Source organism: Protopterus annectens, chromosome 11.part0 (assembly GCF_019279795.1).
Source record: "Protopterus annectens isolate FY-2018-M chromosome 11.part0, PAN1.0, whole genome shotgun sequence".
Taxonomy (NCBI): Eukaryota; Metazoa; Chordata; order Ceratodontiformes; family Protopteridae; genus Protopterus; species Protopterus annectens.
Window position 1 is genome coordinate 144,777,771 of NC_056745.1, and position 19,297 is coordinate 144,797,067.

Below are 19,297 nucleotides of genomic sequence, written 5' to 3' on the forward strand. Positions count from 1 at the left end.
GAACATCATTTAAATTTATTTTTTTTTCAACACATTTCTTCAATCTGTTTTTTGATGTTTTACTTTTCTCCTTGACTGGATTCATTTATTCTAGCTAAATCCTTTCTTTCCTCATTTTTTAACACAGTGGAGTTTCACATTCTGTACTAGAAGACATGCAGACCATAGAGCAGGTAACCCCCACAACCACCAAGTCATCAAGAAAGAAGTATAATGATGATGTGGAAGATTCCGGCTTTATACTGCCCAGCTCCAGGTGAGAAATACCAAGAAGTGTGTGTAGATGTGTGTTATGTGACATGCAACTTAATATTTTATTGCAACGCACATACGGGTCAGCAAATGCATAGCAAAACTGCAAACTGTAAAAAACAGAAAAAAGCAAACAAATTGACCTCACAAAATGAGCACCAATTTAATTGATTTGTTGTAAGTAATTTCATCTCATTACCTGAACTTCATCGATTGTTTACTGGAATTTTGGACATCATTTTATCCTGTAACTGTTTTGAATTTGGTTTAAATTTTTTAAGCAATCAAATGGAGTTGCAATAGGTGCTGCGATGGCCCTATGCTATGCTAATTTATATATGGCAGGCTGAGAAAACAGTTTGTGGTGGGTTTTGTTTATTTTAAACATACTGCAGTGGTGGTGCTGCAGTAGCATTGTCGCCTCACAGTAGGACGTTGTCCTGTTCGATTCTCAGCTAGAGCGTCTTCTGTGTGGAGACATGCGTGAATGGGCGTACCTTCATTGAAGGTTGTGCATCAGGGCCGGCTACTCGGCACGTAAAAATCTACTGCCAATCATTGGCGGACCGGAGTTCCGCTGTGGCGACCCCTAACTGGGAAAAGCCGAAAGACACAACAACATTGTTTACAAAATTTAAACAGTAGTTTAAAAGTTTACATTTAAATACGACAGTACTTCAGTCAATTTTCTTGATCTTATAAAGATCATCAGCTTTTAGCTAAGATGTATAAAAAAGATGTGCAAAAGTAAACTTTATTTATATTTCAAAGGTATCCATTCTACTAATTTGAAATAGAATATTGTTAAGGGACAGTGTATTAGAGCAAGTAGGTTAATGGACAACAATGTATTTTTTGACATGGAGAGTTTGATGTTAATGACATTTTGTTATAGAGATTATCCTAATGAATTAGTGTAAGGAATTTATAACGAAGTTAGAGGTAATAGAACTCGTGAATACATGCCGTGTTGGTTGTCATCAGTTGTGTTGGAAAAAAACAAGTACCGAGAACAACATGAAAGATGAAGACGACTTTATTATTAACTAAATCAGTAGATGAATGTAATATGAACGTCAGTGAAAAATAATTGGATATTTCTAATTATTATTTGGATATTAGTAAGTGGATAGGTAATGAGCCTTGCTTTGTAACTAAGGAAGACATTTTAAAAATGTTTTTCAGATGGGGTTAAACTCACTGGGTAAAATAAATACAGGTAATATTGGCATGCATAAATGCTTTGCATGCAATTACTGTAAATATATTGGAGGGTGACAACAGTTTTGAAAGCAGACTGGTTAATGTTCGTGATAGATTTAATTGCAAATGTAAGTTTGTGGTATTCATAGTTAAGTGCATAGATTGTGAGGCATTTTATGTGGGAAGGAATAGAAGAGAATTTTACCACGGAATATATGAGTATTTATATGCTGTTTAGATGTTAGTAGTAGTGCATTAGCCAAATGTTTGTAAATGTAATATCACACATGCCAACAAAGATAAGTTTGTGTTTATTGTTACTGATCAAGTATAAGAGTTTAATATTAGATTTGATACCGAAAATCTTGATTAGAAAGAATATATGTATGGCAGCTGAAGTTAGAAGCTTTCAGTTTTCTAGGTTTGCACGATAAAGAACATTTTAAAGTGTTAAGAAGAAAGGGGTTGAAGCATTAGTCATATAAAATCATTGGTTTGGGAACATTGTGTGATCTCAAATAATTGTATATAATTAATTTGATTGTATCATGTGACTTGTATGATGATGTTCCAGTAAAGGGATGAAAGCGCTTGCAACAAAGCAATGAAATTGCATGTTTTCTGTTTTGTGATGTCGTTTTATTGGGTTAATGTTTTATTGGTGAGCATGCATGAGTCTCATTTGATACAAGGATAACAGCACACGTTAGCTTTCAGTTTACTGATCTGAACCTGAAAATACTATCTGATATTTTAAATTCCTCGTTCATTCCTTACGTATGGGTATCTGTTCCGACCTCGGAACCGAGCCAGCTATCTTCCAAGCTCAGCTACAAACTCTCGAGCTAAACTCTTACCCAGAATTTCCCTGTCCCTGTTACCTCAGATTTTGTTTGCCGCATTGCCATTCGGTCGTGTCAAGCTGCTTCTCTTGAGCTAAGTATAGATATTTGTTGTCAGACTAGTCTAATATAACCTCTTCTGTCAGAAAAGTTTCTAATTTGTTGTCTCTTACCCTATCGCATTTAGCGACTATATATATTCTTGAGTTTCCTTCTCTTTACACTGCACTTTTTACTGCTTGGTATTTTCTCCCTTACCATCGTTGGTAAACCCTTCTTTTCTTCATTACCTTCGGGTATTCTTTCGTACCATTGCTGGTACCCTTTCTTCTGTCTCCTTTTCTATCATGGCAGATAAAAAAGGTAGTCCATGATTTAAAAGGTGTTCAGATTGTGGACACAAATTACCTACATCTGATGCACACTCTTTGTGTGTTTATTGCCTGGGTGTGTCTCACTTATCTGTTGACCCGTCAAGTGGTATTTGTAAAAATTTTTAAGATAGAACTTTCAGAGGAAAAATAAGTTGTTGCTGAAGGGACTTCTTAAATCTCCCTTTTCAGAGGCTACTTCTGGGTCGGAGGCTTCAACCCCCTTAGAGCCCATAAGAAAATATCAGGTGATCCTACAAAGGCCAAGTCTCTGTCTTCATTCCCGGCTGGGGACTCCAGCCAACCAAGACCTAATAAGGCTAAAGATTCTGCTTTGGCGCTCACTCAATCGGCCCCAGCACTTTCGGTGCCTAGACCTGTGGCACCAAGGCCTTCGGCACCATCAGTGATTTCGGCTCCGTCTACTGTAGCCTTTACTATATAGGTACTGAGTGGCTCCTCGGTTCAGACTACTGCAACTACTACATCGGCACCGACTGTTCAGTCAGCGCAGACCTTGACCACGTCGGCTCCGACATCTTACTCTGAAGCGACGCCTCAGTTATTGGCACCAATTTTGTCGGTTCCAGCTTCGGTACTGGCAACCACTTCAGCACTGATCTTTTTGTCACTGCAGACCGTGACCTCGTCACCTATGATTTCCTTGGTGCAGACACCAGTAGTCCAGTCTATCTCTGCACCGTTGTTCTCAGTGTGGACTGGTGAGGTGGGCACCAAGCTTGTCTCTTCTGTGGATAGACCTTTTTCTCCCTCAGCTGTCTCCATGAGGTCCACTAGAAGCCTTTCTGAACAGGGCGTGTTGCGTCTTGTGGATCAAGTACTTCTGGCCAGAGGTATCCTGCCCCCCCAGGACCTATCCTTCCTTGGGGGGTGATCACCCATCGCCAAAGACCCCTTCTTATTCTCCTCCTTCATTGCCTTTGAAGTCCATTGATATAGCACAGTCTTCTCCCTCTACAGCTCCCTTTATGGACCTGACTAAGGAACCGCAGTTGTCTTCGTGGCAGTAGAGTTTTGCTACGACCCAGGATGATAGTTGTGACACGTGTAATTTGTTGTTTCACAGCCATCCGGGGACTCCGGGTCAGCAGGCTGAGCCACTTAGGGGAAGGGGTGGCCCCTGTCCTGGACACTCACCCCTCTTCAGGTGGACCAGCCTTCCAACTGATGGAGAAGGCTCTGGCTTCTGCTGGCGATACTGTGTTGTCTATCTCCCCACCCTCTTCTGGATCGCTATGTTCACAAGTCGCACCTAGCGGACACCGGGCGTAAGGGCCTCAGGACATTTTCCCACAGGAAACCCCCTTTCTGTTGTCTTCCCCAACTTCCCCCGCTGAGGAAGTTCAATGGAAACGTTCGTGCAAGAGGAAGCACATGGACTCCACTGAGGAGTCCCTCACTGAAGACACATACTTTGATGGGGAAGGATCCCCTCGGTCACCCTCTGAGGTATCCTTTGGTGATCTCCACGAAATCCTTAAACAGAGAGGTGACTGGCAGCCCTCTAATCTGACCTCTGAGGAGTCTGTGATGTTCTTCGTGTTTCACTGTTGCATTCATTACATTTGGGGGTAATCTGCTGGCAGGTTGCCCTTAGTCGGCCTGATTAACAAAGTCTTGGGTCCTGTGTCGGTTGCTGTCCCTTCTTCCATGACGTCAGGTCCTCAGTGGTATAAAACATGCAGCCGATGTCTTTACACCAGTCTTTCTTGCCGTGCGGTGCCCGAAGCAGAAGCAGTTCGCAAGTGCCGGTCAGCCGACACCTGCAATTTTCATTTTCGAGTTTCAGAACCGAAGTCTTCAACTAAAAGCTAAATACCCTATTGGGGAAACTTTTTCTTGCTCCTTACCGATGTCAGTAAAAGTTAATAATTGCATTACTTGTGGGAAGCAAATACCTCATAAGAATTTTCATTTGTACTGTATTCCTTGCCTAGGCCCTGATCATAACGTACCTTGTTGTCGGTTTTGTGCTAGATTTAATCAACCCACTATTAAATGTCGGTACATTTTTGCTTCTAAATATTTTGGCTCACAATTTAACTATCCAGAAATGACATCGGTTAGCAATCCGACTACCAGAATACCTAAAAAATGTAAAGAAAAAGACAGAGACAGGCTGTCGAGGTCCAAAACTATCGACGACGCTTCTCATAAGCCAGTCGCTAGTTCGCCGGTACTCAGTGAGGCGCTTTCGCAGCCCCTGATGCCCGCTACTTTTGATTTGCAGGCCTCCACTGAGACACATTAGGAGTCACATGCCACAAGGTGCTTTAAGTATTGAACCCGCGGATGTCTCTACCTTAGATGGGTCCGGAGCCGCTCTGCAGGCACCGGCTTCTGAGAGTGTTTTCAGGCCTAAAGATTTGTATATTAAACAGACGCCATCTTCAAAACTAAGGCCAAAATCTACTTCTATGTCTAAAAAACTGACGCTTGGGCCACATGTGCAGGCCCCTATGCCTAAAAAGCAAATGATCAAAATGGCTGAAGATTTAATTACCTTGATCAGGGGTAGCGAACCCCCTCCTGTTAAGAGGCCTAGGCAAGACATTGATTGTGAATCTTCTGATCAGGATTCTATTTCTTCTGATTCTTCTTCTGAACAGGATTTATCTGTACCTACTTATGAGGAATCTGACGCAGAAGAATTCCATTCCTTCTGCTTCTCTCCCTGAGCATTTCTCTTTTGGAGAAACTTTGCATACCTTAAAGGAACATTTCCACTGGGAAAGTCAGGATTTCTCTGAATCTAAAAAGAGACTTAGGGATTTTCTTCTTCTTCCTCAGCATAGGCCTTTGGCTATTCCTCCTGTTCTAGACATTGTTGATGATGATTTTTCAGAATCTAGTATGACTCCTGATTCTCTGCCTCCGGCTCCTAGTAAGCCAGACAGGTAATACAGGGTTCCTGATTCCTACAATTTCCTTTTCAAAAATCCTATTGCTGATCCTGAAACCATTTCTCAGGGTCCCAAGGGGCATTAAGGCCTCTGCTGCTAAAAATCCTACCCCTTCTGATAGAGATTCCAGGGCGCTGGATAGATGGGGTAAAAAGGTTTACACGTCTGCAACCTTGGCAATCGCCTTTAAACTGTCAATTTCATATGCCTAAATATCAACAGCATGTCATGGGACTAATTAAACAGAAAATCTCTGACTCTGTGGAAAAGAAAGTTTTCAGCATGTTGACACACAAATGCAGAAGTACAGACTATCAGTTGGACAAATTCTGCTCAAGAATTCATCACAAAAAAGCTTGGAAAGTGGATGCTCTATCATTCAGCTGGAAAAACCTATCAGTCTATGCCTCGGTTCTCCAAAGTTCTACTAAAAGTCAGACAGGACAAACCAAAAATGATTCTGATTGCTCCAGACTGGCCTCGCCAACACTGGTACCCACTCCTGCGCAGTGTGTCACACCTTCCCCCGTGGCACCTGCCTCAGACACCTTACCTACTGTCTCAGCAGAACTACCAAATTCTGCACACTCATCTCCAAACTTTGAATCTTGCAGCGTGGCTAATCATCACATTTTACCCTTGGCATCCCTCAGCAAACCTGTGATGGATGTCATTTTGGAGGCTAGAAGGTCTAGTACTAGAAAATCTTATGCTGACAAATGGAAAAGATTCTGTGCCTGGAGCCAGTCACAAGGAATAAGCACAGCAATGCCCAATATTCCTCAGATACTGCAATACTTAACTGAGATGCTTCACAAGGGCCTATCGTTTTCTTCCTTAAAATTCCATGCCTCTGCCATTTCAGCTCATTACAACACAGAACCTCCCCTCTTCTCTCATCCTCAGTATCTCAGAGGGGCTAAAAACTTAAGACCTCCCAGGTGAGTGCCAACCCCTGCATGGGACCTCAATTTTGTTTTGGAAAAACTCACTCTCCCTCCTTTTGAGCCAGCTGCTACTGCAGACCTAAAATTTCTCTCCTGGAAAACTGCTTTCCTTTTAGCAGTCACTTCAGCTGGAAGGATTTTTGAATTACAGGTTCTTATGGCAGTGGAGCCTTTCATTATTTTTCATGTGGACAGGATGTCTCTCTGGACCAATCAATTTTTCATGCCTAAGGTGGTATCCAGTGTGGCTCTTAATCAGACCATACATCTGCCAACTTTCTTTCCCAATCCACAGAACAAGGGTGAGCGAATTCTGCGTTCATTGGATGTGCACAGACAACTTAGATTTTACTTAGACAGGACAAAATCTCTAAGAAAATCTGAACAACTGTTGGTGGCATTTGCTGCAGGGCCAGAAGGAAAGGCTATTTCAAAGCCAACTATTTCCAAATGGATAAGCCATTGTATTCGTTTCTGCTATATGCACCTTGGTAAACCTATCCCCAAGGGGAATCAGATCTCCTTACACCAGGGCTGCATCTACTTCTGCAGCCTTTCTCAGAGGGGTTCCTACCAGAGACATTCTAGAAGCTGCTACCTGGAGCTCAGTTCAAACGTTCACCAAACATTACCATTTACCTCTCTTCTCTAAATCCAGAGCTGGCTTTGCCACTGCTGTCCTGCAGGGCCTTATAGCTGCTCCTAATGCTGTATAAAATCCATCCTCCCAACCATAGCTTTTTTCTGAATCTACCCAAATGTGTAATGGCTGCAACAGTGAAACACGAAGAACACAGTACAGTTGTGTACACTTACCATAAATGTAGATGTTAGAGTGTATTCACTGTTGCAGTCCTGGATACCCACCCTCCAGCCCCCTGTTTTTCTCTTACTATACCTCCTCTTTCTTTTACTATGCTTAAAAGGCCTTTTTGGTTTATTTGCTTTTGTTTTGGAGGTATATTTTTTGTGTTTTAAATATTATACATATATATATATATATATATATATATCTCCCCATTTGGGGGGCACCTGACATCTGGGGCAAGAAAAACTGATGTAATGGCGTTGGCTGCATATATGTGATGTCCTTCAAGGATGCATCTGCAGTCCTAACAAATGGGTTGTCCTGCCTCAGGCAGCCCTTCGGTCGGCCGGATTCCAAAGTCTGGGTCTGGCCTCGGCTGATTTCGCACTTCACCCGACATCATAGCAGCTGTTAACCGGGTATAAAGGCATCAGCCAACGCCATTTTCCTCAGTCTTTCTTGCCACGTGGCGCCCGAAGCAGAAGCTGTTTGCAAGTGCCGGTCGGTCAGAACCAGAGATTGCTACTACCGAAGACTTCTAAAAAGCTAAGTACCCCGTTGGGGACTCTTTCTTGCCTTAGCCGATGTCAGAAAAAGTGAATAACTGTTTAACTTGTGGGAAACAAATACCTCATAAAGATTTCCACTCTTACTGCCTACCTTGTTTAGGCCCAGACCACGACGTAGCAGCTTGTCTAGCCTGTGCTTCCTTCAACCGACGGACACTTAGACGTCGGTCGGAGTTTGCAGAGGAGTTTTTCGGCTCCGCTTTTGCTTACAACATGCCGTCGGAGACTCCGACTTCACAATCAGCTAAAAAGCGTAAGGAGAAGGACCGACACTCACGGTCCGCGGTTTCGGACGAAACCGCGGTTAAGCCAACCGCGAGTGTCTCGGTTTCGGCTGAAACCGAGTCCACGGTTCTTCCTTCGGCCGAAAGCTTGCCTCCTACAACCGAGGCCTCATCCAGCATGGCTGAATCTGCTACTGAAATTCCACCTGCTCTTACAGGTACTCAGGATTTATCAGATACTATCCCTTTAGATATATCTACACCTGCACGTGGAGCTGCTAGGCCCCCTGCATCCATGTCAATTAAGGCTTTTGCCAGGGCTAAAGCAGCTAAATCAACAAAGACCATGCCTGCTAAAACCCCCTCTCACAGGCCTAGCTCTAGTACTCAAATGCTTAGTCTAGCAGAGGATCTCATTTCTTTGATCAGGGGATCCCAGCCTCACCCTGACAGGGCCTCTCATCCCCCTCCAGAGAAGAGGCCTAGAGCAGAGCCCCCTGAGCCAGTTTCTACAGATTACTCCTCTGATGATTCAGAAAATACAAACCCTCCAGAAGGCCCTTATCCTCCATATGAGGACTGATGCAGAAGACTCCATTCCTTCTGCCTCTCCTCCTGAGGAATTTTCTTTTGGGGAAACCCTGCATGCTATGAGAGAACAATTTCAATGGCAGGGCCAGGATTTTTCAGACTCTAGGAAAAGGCTTAGGACCTTTTTACATTTGCCACAGCATAGGCCTCTAGCCATTCCTCCAGTACTTACAGTTGTGGGTGATGCATTTAATGATGCTTGTACTGCTCCTGACTCTCTTCCTCCGGCCCCTGCTAAGCCCGACAGATACTACAGGGTTCCGGACACACATTATCACTTGTATAAGGCTCCTATTGCAGATCCTGAAACTATTTCACAGGGCCCCAAAGCTGTAGCAGCTGCCTCTGCCAAAAACCCCCTTCCCTCTGAAAGAGAATCTAGGGCCTTAGAGAGATGGGGTAAAAAGGTTTATACTTCTGCTACTCTTTCGGCTAGGGCCTTAAACTGTCAATTCCACATGATTCAGTATCAGGAATTTATGTTAGATCAGCTAACTAAAAAAACTGTCCTCGTCTGAACCTTTAGACCAAAAGTCCCTTCAGGAATTGGTACATAACATTCAGCAGGTCAGTAATCATTCCTTAAAATGTGGCTATGATGCACTGGAGGCTTCCTTTAGATCAGCTATGACTGGTACAGTGATCAGAAGGCATGCATGGTTAAAAGAGCAGTCCTTACCAGACCATGTAAAGTCAAAGCTCCTAGATGCTCCCATGGAAAAACAGTTTGTTTGGCTCCCCTGCGCAGCAAGTGTTGAAGAAGGTGGAAGAGAAAGCGAAATCTGTCCAGACAGTCAAGGATTTCTTACAGGTCCAGCCTCCGAGGTTTAGTAGGAACTGGCCTTCCAAGAATTGGTCCTTTCCAGACACCAACAGAGCACAGAGAGGCAGGAATAGGCGCCCAAGAGGCAGAGGTCAATCCAGAGGTGCCTACAGGGGACGTCAGTGGCAGCCTAACAACCAGAGAAGTACTGCCACAGATCCAGCCACTACCACTTCCACAGGACAATCACAGTGACTTGGCTCTGAAACCGCCTACCAGGGAACAACTAGAAGCACCCTTAGGCGGAAAGCTAGCCTTATTTTCAGTAAACTGGCATTACATTACAGGAGACAAATGGATTTTACAGACAATAGACAAAGGTTACAGGTTTCACTTCCATACTCTACCAAGGAAGAGAGGAATGCCAAACCTACCTCCAAATCAAAAGACAAACGCTCTAGAGCAAATTAGACCACTTACTAAGGATGAGAGCTATAGAAAAGGTACCGTCTATGGAACAAGGACAAGGATTTTACTCCAGACTTTTCCTAGTGCCAAGAAAAGAAAACCTATGGAGACCTATTCTCGACCTGTCCGCTCTGAACACATATCTCATTGTTCCAAAATTCAAGATGCTGACCCTACAGCAGCTTCTTCCCATGCTGGGCAAGGAGTCTTGGCTGGTAACTCTAGATCTCAAGGAGGCATACCTGCATGTCCCCATACGACCAAATTGCAGAAGATACCTCAGATTTCTTGCAGGATCAGAGGATTATCAATTCTCAGCATTGCCTTTTGGCTTATCTACTGCGCCCAGAGTATTCACGAAATGCCTGGCATCAGTAATTGCTCATTGCAGGCTTCAGGGAATTCAAATTTACCCATACCTGGACGACTGCCTGTTATAAGCGGACAACAAAAACAAATTAACAGAAGATTTGAGAAAGGTCATTCACCTATTGCAAGCCCTGGGATACACAGTCAACATAAAAAAGTCAAGGCTGATACCATCCCAAAGGATAACTTTCTTGGGTGCAGAACTGGACACATCAAGCCAAATGGCATTCCTCACAGCAGAAAAGCAGAAGCTCCTACCACTCTATTTCTTGGCATTAAAAACGCAGAACCAGCTTACAGCAAGGAAAGTCCTGCAAGCCCTGGGTTACATGGCATCCTGCATAATATTGATTCCACATGCCAGACTACATATGAGGAAGTTGCAATGGTACCTAAGGAATTTATGGTCTCAGCACAAGCACAGCCTAGAAACCCAAATTCCTATAATTCCATGCCTGAAGCAAGAATTCTAATGGTGGGCTCAGGCCTGTCAATTGAACAAAGGGCTGCCCTTCCACAGCCCTCACCCAAGCCAGACTATCACCACCGACGCCTCAGACCTCGGTTGGGGGGCACACATGGTGGACAAGTGCATACAAGGCTTATGGACTCAAGACCAGCTGAACCTACACATAAATCAAAAAGAGATGCTGGCAGTAAAGCTGGCAATTCAGACCATTTCTTCAACAGGGTCATTTGCTGATAAGGACAGACAACACCACAGTTATGTGGTATATCAACAAACAGGGAGGCACACATTCATATCCTCTATGCCGGATGGCAATGGACCTCTGGAATGTGGCCCTGAACCTCAACATTCAGCTCCAGGCAATATTTGTGCCAGGAAAAGAAAATATACTAGCAGACATCTTAAGCAGAACTACCACGGATGCCCACGAATGGATGCTGCATCCAGACATCTTCAAATCCATTACAAGGAAATGGGGACTACCAGAAATAGACCTATTCGCATCCCCACACAACCACCAATTGAAAAAATTCTGCACAAGGACATACCACCCACTAGCTTGGAAGGTGGACTCCCTATCTTTCAGTTGGGAAAACCTGACAGCATATGCATTCCCACCTCTTCCTTTGATGCACAAAGTGCTACTGAAGATCAAAGAAGATCACTCAAGGATCATCCTGATAGCTCCAGACTGGCCGAGGCAGCATTGGTACCCACTTCTGAGGAGTATGTCTCGGGAACACGCATGGCCTCTACCCCTAGTTCCTTTACTGCTAACACAGAACAACTTCAAAATCCTGCATCCAAACTTGAAAATGCTGCAACTAGCTGCTTGGAACATTGTATAAGACAAAATAACCCAGATTTATCTCAAAGGGTTAAAGACATTATCTTGGAGGCTCGCAGACCCTCGACAAGAAAAACTTATTCAGCAAAATGGAAAAGATTCCTCATTTGGAGTGCAGCAAAAGGAGAAAATGTATCACTGGCAAACATAGCTAACATCCTGGAATACTTAGCAGAGCTTTTCCACAATGGCCTGTCCTACTCCACCATTAAGATTCATGCGTCAGCAATTTCAGCAGAATACAACATGGATCCTCCAGTCTTTTCTCATCCTCTACTCAGGCAGTTTCTGAGAGGAATTAAAAATGTAAAGCCACCAAGGAAGCCACCATTGCCTACATGGGACTTGAACTTTGTGTTAGAAAAGTTGACACTTCCCCCTTTTGAACCAGCAGCAACAGCAGAATTACAGTACTTATCTTGGAAAACTGCTTTCCTGCTTGCAATCACTTCAGCAAGAAGGGTTTCTGAATTACAGGCATTAATGGCAGTACAGCCCTTCCTTATCTTCCATCAGGATAGAGTGTCCATGAGAACTAATCCTACTTTTATGCCAAAGGTGGTCTCCAGGGTATCATTAAACCAAGCAATACACCTACCTACATTCTTCCCCAACCCACAGAACAGGGGGGAAAGACTACTACATACCTTGGATGTGCATAGACAATTGCGCTACTACCTGGACAGAACCAAGAACAATAGGAAAACTGACCAGCTTCTGGTAGCATATGCAACAGGAATGGAAGGAAAAGCAATTTCAAAACAGACAATCTCAAAATGGATAGGAAATTGCATTAGATTTTGTTACTCTTATCATGGAAAGACAACTCCAGAAAACATCAGACCTCACTCCACAAGGGCTACAGCCACTACTACAGCTTTTTTACGAGGAGTGGCTACCAAAGACATTTTAGAGGCTGCTACTTGGAGCTCCGTGCATACATTTGCCAAACATTACAATCTACCTTTATACGCCAGATCCTGAGCAGGTTTTGCCACTGCGGTTTTGCAAGGGATCTTAACTACACCATAATCTTCTTAGTACCTCCTCCCCCAGTTTGGCTATGGTATTCTACCCATTTGTTAGGACTGCAGATGCATCCTTGAAGGACATAGTACAGTTTTGTACCTACCATAAATGTAGATGTCCGATAGGTATGCATCTGCAGTCAGGATTACCCACCCTCCTTCCCCTCTGTGGTACTCCTAGGGTATTTGCCCATCTTGTAGCTAGCTGGGGGAATCTATTATGGTGTATTTGTTTGTATATATGTATATACATGTTTATTTCTATTTGTTCTCTATTGTTTGGAAACATTTGCATTTATCCAAATTTAGCCTTCCTAGAGGGCACCTGGCATCTGGGGCAAGAAACACTGAGGAAAATGGCGTCGGCTGATGCCTTTATACCCAGTTAACAGCAGCTATGACGTCGGGTGAAGTGCGACATCAGCCGAGGCCAGACCCAGACTTTGGAATCCGGCCGACCGAAGGGCTGCCTGAGGCAGGACAACCCATTTGTTAGGACTGCAGATGCATACCTCTCGGACATCTACATTTATGGTAGGTACAAAACTGTACTTTTTATATGTTCCACCTGTATTGTTGATCCTCGTTCAGTCATTACGCCCTCCCTCCTTCCCCCTCCTGTGGCTTCTAGTGGATCTCACCATCTGGTTCTTTTAGGTCATTTGACCAGAGGTAGCCTCTACCTTCTTTTGACTTGCAAACTCAATCTGATGTAACAGGGAGAGGGGAATTCTGGGTAAGAGTTTAGCTTGAGAGTTTGTAGCTGACACGAGCTTGGAAGATGGCCGGCTCGGTTCCGATGTCGGAACCGATACCCATACGTAATGACTTAACGAGGATCAGCAATACAGATGGAACGTTATGGTAAGACATAACTTCTTTTTATCTGATTTCCCAACGCAATTCAAAAGATGATGAAACATTTTTATTGGAAGGAAAAACAGCTCTTTGAATCTCAAAAGAAATCTGTTTCATATGGAAGATTCCGATGCCATTTGCTGTACCCCCTGTATTAGAAAAATCCCTTCCTTCAGCTCCAGAAGCTTGAGTCTCAACCAACTGCACCCAAGAATCCTGACTGGTGTTGCTGTCACTGTCTTTATAATAAGTGCTTGTACAATAATTCCACACATGACCTTTCAGTTATTTTTACAGCTGCAGACAAACCATTTAAACTTTTTCCATCCACCAATTCTTCACCTGTTGAACACAGTAGGACAATGGACATTTATAGAAAGATGTTTACATGCTGTTAACTACTAAACACATACGACTAGGTACTTGTTATCCATTTTTGGCTATTTGACGAAACTTATTTGCATCTTCTGTCAGTTAATCTCTATCTGCCTTTCGGGCTGCATGCCATGCCATTGAATTTATATATGATGTGGCAGATGTTCTTCCAAGGTTGCTGCCCCTACGTTTGTGCTGAGGTTTTCCTGGCTAAGACTACAATCTCTTTCACAGGATGTCCAAACAAAACTTTTAGGTATCCCTTTGGATGAAGTTTTCCTTCTTTGTCCCCTTTCTGCAGAATCCCCCCACCCCCCAAAAAAAGGGTAAAATTGTGCAGGCATTAAAAGCAAAACTTAGTGGTGTCAGTGGTACGACAGCACACTTCCCTTTGGTGCAGAAGGCTGTTGGTTCTCTAATTGCACCAGGTAGATTGATTACTGACATTGAAGTGCAGCATACAGAGGGTGCTGCACTCCTTAATGTGTCATTCTTTGGATGAAATGTTAAACTGAGGCCCCATCTGCTTGATTTGGTGATAGCTCAACTGGATGTAAAAGATCCCATGGTATCTATCAAAAAAAGAGGAAGTTCTCCAATGCCTTGGCCAAATTTCCCCTAATAATATAAATACCACCCTGGTCTCCTCTGAAAACAGGATACTAGCCTATTGGGACTAACCTGGTCAACAAAGGATAAGTAAATAAAAGAAAATACATTTTTTTCTTTCCCTTTTTTCCAAAACTTTCAAAGAAATTACTTCTCCAAATCAGTTTTTTTTTCCCAGACTACTCAGCAGAAAGGCTAATAAATCCATAAATAAGTGGCAGGACAAGCCTGAGTCTGATTTTTAAGGTGCCACATGACCATTTTCAAATAAACCTTACAACTTCTGACTACTCTCCCTCCTCTTTTCCCACCTCTACCCACCTCCCTCCAAACTTTCCAGCAAACCTTTTCTGTTAGACTTCCATTTTGGAAACCTGTCATAAAGCAATGCATCCATGCCAGTGTGGCAAAGGAAGGTCATGCTTTACTGATCCCGATAGGCATCTTTGAAAAGGTCACTAAAGTGATGGATGAGGGGAAAGTGGTACATACTGCTTACCTAGATCTGGCTAAAGCATTTGATACAGTGCCCCACTCTGAACTGTGCATAAATCCCTTTATAGCGTGTTGGATAGCTGGCTGAAGGGTGGGACCCAAGAGGTTAGGCCACCTCCACAAAGAGGCTGGTCACCAGTGGAGTCCGGCAGGGATGTGTGCTGGGCCTGCTTCTTTTTGGCATGTAATTGTCAAAGGTCAAGACTAATGTCAAAGGCTGAAGTTCTCATGAAGTTCACAAATGATTGAAAACTGGGAGTAGTCACTGAATCCCCTCCAAGACAGGAACACCTTTCAGGAAGGTCTAACAAAACTCATTGCCAGGAAATGTGTTATAGTACCTTTTAGGATGTCAGCCAGCCCATTTAACAACAACATCAATAAAACAGTTGATTCACTAGTCAGGGATCTGGGGACTCATGTAGATAGTAACCTAGCCTTTGACCAGCATGTGTCAAGGTTAGTAAGAAAACTGTTATATTTTCAACTTAAACAAAAAGACATAACATGTAGGTCCAGAGGGGTCATTGTACCACTGTATTCGCCTCTTATCAGACCCTCATTGTAAGGTAAAATGCCCCTTTTGGTATGTACCGTACCAGAGGCATACAGCAACTGGAATGTCCACAAAGGTTTCTTACAAAAGGAATACAAAGATTAAATGCAGTCTCTTACAGTGATCACTTCAAAGCCTTGCTTTTTACTCTGTATCATACAGACTACTGAGATGTGATCTTTGCCTGGTGTACAAGACAACTGTTGACCCTGTTTTGATGAACCTTTTGCTCATCCACAAAACAAAACAGTATCAGAACTACTGCATCAAAAAACCTAAAATTTTGCTTGTCATAAATAGGACAAAAGAAAAAATTCAAATGAGTCACATCTGCCTCAGACGATGAATTTTCCTTTATTAGCAGCTAACCAGATTACACAGCATGTTGGCCAAGATGTCCGGTCTGGACTGATCTGATCTCCTCTGATCCGATCAACTTGTTTACTGGCATCAACTTTTATACTGCAAGCAAAACAACTTTTTGTTACATTTCTGACCGTTGACAGTTGGCTATGAAAAACATATAGGAAAAACATGTTTATCACAAATTACTTCAAACCCACAGCTAGTACAGAATGTTCAAGAAGTACAAAATGTTCAATTCAACAACGGTAGCTCAAATTTTCCAGGACACACAGCCTGCCCTAGTAAATTAACTCTTACTTGGCCGTGCGTCCTTGTCCCAGGCTTCACTGAGCTATAACCAAATCTCTCTATTCTGAAATGCAGAAAACAGATATCATTCAGGTTCATAAGCAATGCTGCATTTTGTTAACAGATGACGCCCATCTTTGATAGGCATATCCCAACAAATAACATGTTCACTTTGCAAGAACAGGAAAAAGACAAATAACAGTATGTTTTTAAAACTTTTTCTCTTAACATTTCCCCCCTGAAAACACTTTTATTTGTCTTTTATTTCAGCAATATATGGTAAAAACTAAGTTTTTCTTTGCATACATTACTTCATTGGCAAGAGAAATTTTTAAACTTCAAAAACATTTGCAAAGAGTCACATTTCAATGTATTCACTTTCACCAGTCTGTTGCAGTTGCTGGTACATCGTCTTTGTAACAGCAGTATCAACCAGTCTTTGTAGAAGACCTCTGATACAGGGTATACAACAACAACCACATACCACCACGATAGCCACAGCGACTCCAACGGACACCAGGAAACTGCTGATGAGGTGACTCCATTTTCCAAACCACACTTGTAGAAAATCTGTAAAGGGATTATTTACCCCAGAGTTCTCTGCCAATTCTTCGGATAACATCTCCAAACCTTTCAAACCTCGAGTGATACTTCCATCAGGCGCAGTGTTTGGAACATATGTACAACAGAAAGTCCCAAACATCTTGCAAACTCCTCCTCCTTTGGCCAGGAGCATATCCAACGCAATTCGATTCTGCCAAGCCACCTGCGAAGTGGCCTCCAGTTGTTCAGCAATTCCTTTCAGTGCATCTTTGGTATAGTTCACAAAACGCTGCTGGTTATAGTAAATGTAGTTGATCCAGTCCACATTCTTATTAGGTTGAATCCAGACAAAGATGGATGTAAAACCAGCTGCTATTTGGTTTATTGCTTTGTATTCATCAGGTACGCCTCTTGGTAAGCCAATGCTGTCTATGTAGACACCGTTATTGAAAGATTGCTTCGGTGCCTCACTTTTTCTCCTACTCAACCACTTCGGCTTTATTTCGAGTTCTCTTACGAAATTGCTTGCTGGAACTGGGAAAATGTAGAATGGCAGAATTAACTTTACAAGTGCACAAGTTCCCTTCCAGGGAATCTTAAGCCTTGATCTGAGTTTGTTGTCTCCACATAACCACCATACGTCTGCTAAACTATGACTTTGGTTCTCCAGAAATGGATTCCCATTGCCATTCACAGTAACATTGCAATAGTTCTGTCCCATATTGCCATCATTTTTCCCTGTGCCATCTCTGGAAATGCACATATACGAACCTGGATAGGAAATCGCTGCAGGCGGTTTGTAACTTTGCTTATGACCGGAAAACGCCGAGTTTCATCTTTGCATTTATTTTCAGTTTTGCTGAAGAATAATTTCAACAGACACGTTAGGTTACCTTCATCTTGCATCAATGGGACTGCTGCTAATTGCAGTTTACCTTCAGCACAAGAAATACAGTTCTCACAATGTGCTTCTCGGGTACTGTATCTAACCCAAGATAACCATTCATTATGGTGTACGAATCCCGTCTCGAGTAACAATTGTTCTTCTTTTGTGAAGGCGAAATCTGCTTTATTTGTAGCATTCTTAAGGCTTTGTACTTTAAGTTGGAGGGTCCCCAAAGGATCAGTTCTAGTTGGAAGAGACACTCCAATTCCATAAACTCCTGAATCACTTTCTTGTGGTGACACAATGGTTATAGTAACTACTCCGGTACCTTGGAAATGCACAATTTTTATTCTTTGTTGCCTGCTTTTATCTTTCTCTGGTATCACTGCACCACTTGATGTCCTTCAAGGATGCATCTGCAGTCATAACATATGGGTTGTCCTGCCTCAGGCAGCCCTTCGGTCGGCCGGATTCCAAAGTCTGGGTCTGGCCTCGGCTGATGTCGCACTTTCCCCGACGTCAGAGCATCTGGGGTATAAAAGCATCGGCCGACGCCATTTTCCTCCGTCTTTCTTGCCGCGCGGTGCCCGAAGCAGAAGCAATTCGCAAGTGCCGGTCGGTCAGATCCTGTGATAAGAAGAAATTCAGCTACCGAAGACTTCGAAAAAGCTAAGTGCCCCGTTGGGGACTCTTTCTTGCCTCAGCCGATGTCAGATAAAGTAAATAATTGTTTAACTTGTGGGAAACAAATACCTCATAAGGATTTCCACTCTTACTGCCTCCCTTGCTTAGGCCCAGACCACGACGTCTCGGCCTGTTCAGCCTGTGCTTCCTTCAACCGACGAACTCTTAGACGTCGGTCGGAGTTTGCAGAGGAATTTTTTGGGACTAATTTCGCATATAAGATGCCGTCGGAGACTCCGACTTCGCATTTGGTGAAAAAACGGAAGGACAAGGACAGACTCTCGCGGCCCGCGGTTTTGGCTGAAACCATGGTAAGGCCTACCGCGAGTGTCTCTGTTTCGGCCGAAACAGAGTCCTCGGAGCTTCCTTTAACCGAATCCGCTCAACCGACCACCGTGGCCCTGGAGGCCCCGGCTGAGTCGGCTACCGAGCTTCCTACCGAAGCCAGTGTCCAGGAAATGTCCGACACCATACCTTTGGACAAATCTACTCCTGGTCGGAGTTTGCAGAGGAATTTTTTGGGACTAATTTCGCATATAAGATGCCGTCGGAGACTCCGACTTCGCATTTGGTGAAAAAACGGAAGGACAAGGACAGACTCTCGCGGCCCGCGGTTTTGGCTGAAACCACGGTAAGGCCTACCGCGAGTGTCTCCGTTTCGGCCGAAACCGAGTCCTCGGAGCTTCCTTTAACCGAATCCGCTCAACCGACCACCGTGGCCCTGGAGGCCCCGGCTGAGTCGGCTACCGAGCTTCCTACCGAAGCCAGTGTCCAGGAAATGTCCGACACCATACCTTTGGACAAATCTACTCCTGCACGTGGGGCAGCTAGACCCCCTGCTTCCATGTCCATTAAGGCTTTTTCCAGGGCTAAAGCTGCCAAACTTACTAAAGCTTTGCCTCCCAAAACCACCTCCCAGAGGCCTTCTTCTTCTAGTTCTCAGATCCTCAGCCCTGCAGGGG

At 43.7% G+C, this 19,297-nt stretch overlaps 1 protein-coding gene across 2 annotated transcripts in view; it reads left to right on the plus strand.

Moving 5' to 3' along the window:
- ARFGAP3 (ADP ribosylation factor GTPase activating protein 3) overlaps positions 1 to 19,297 on the plus strand; it is an 873,462-nt gene that overhangs the window by 692,715 nt on the left and 161,450 nt on the right. For both annotated transcript variants that reach the window (XM_044087532.1, XM_044087534.1), the window contains exon 11: positions 128 to 256. In XM_044087532.1, the coding sequence (XP_043943467.1) occupies positions 128 to 256 (129 nt within the window). The remainder of the gene's footprint in view (positions 1 to 127; positions 257 to 19,297) is intronic.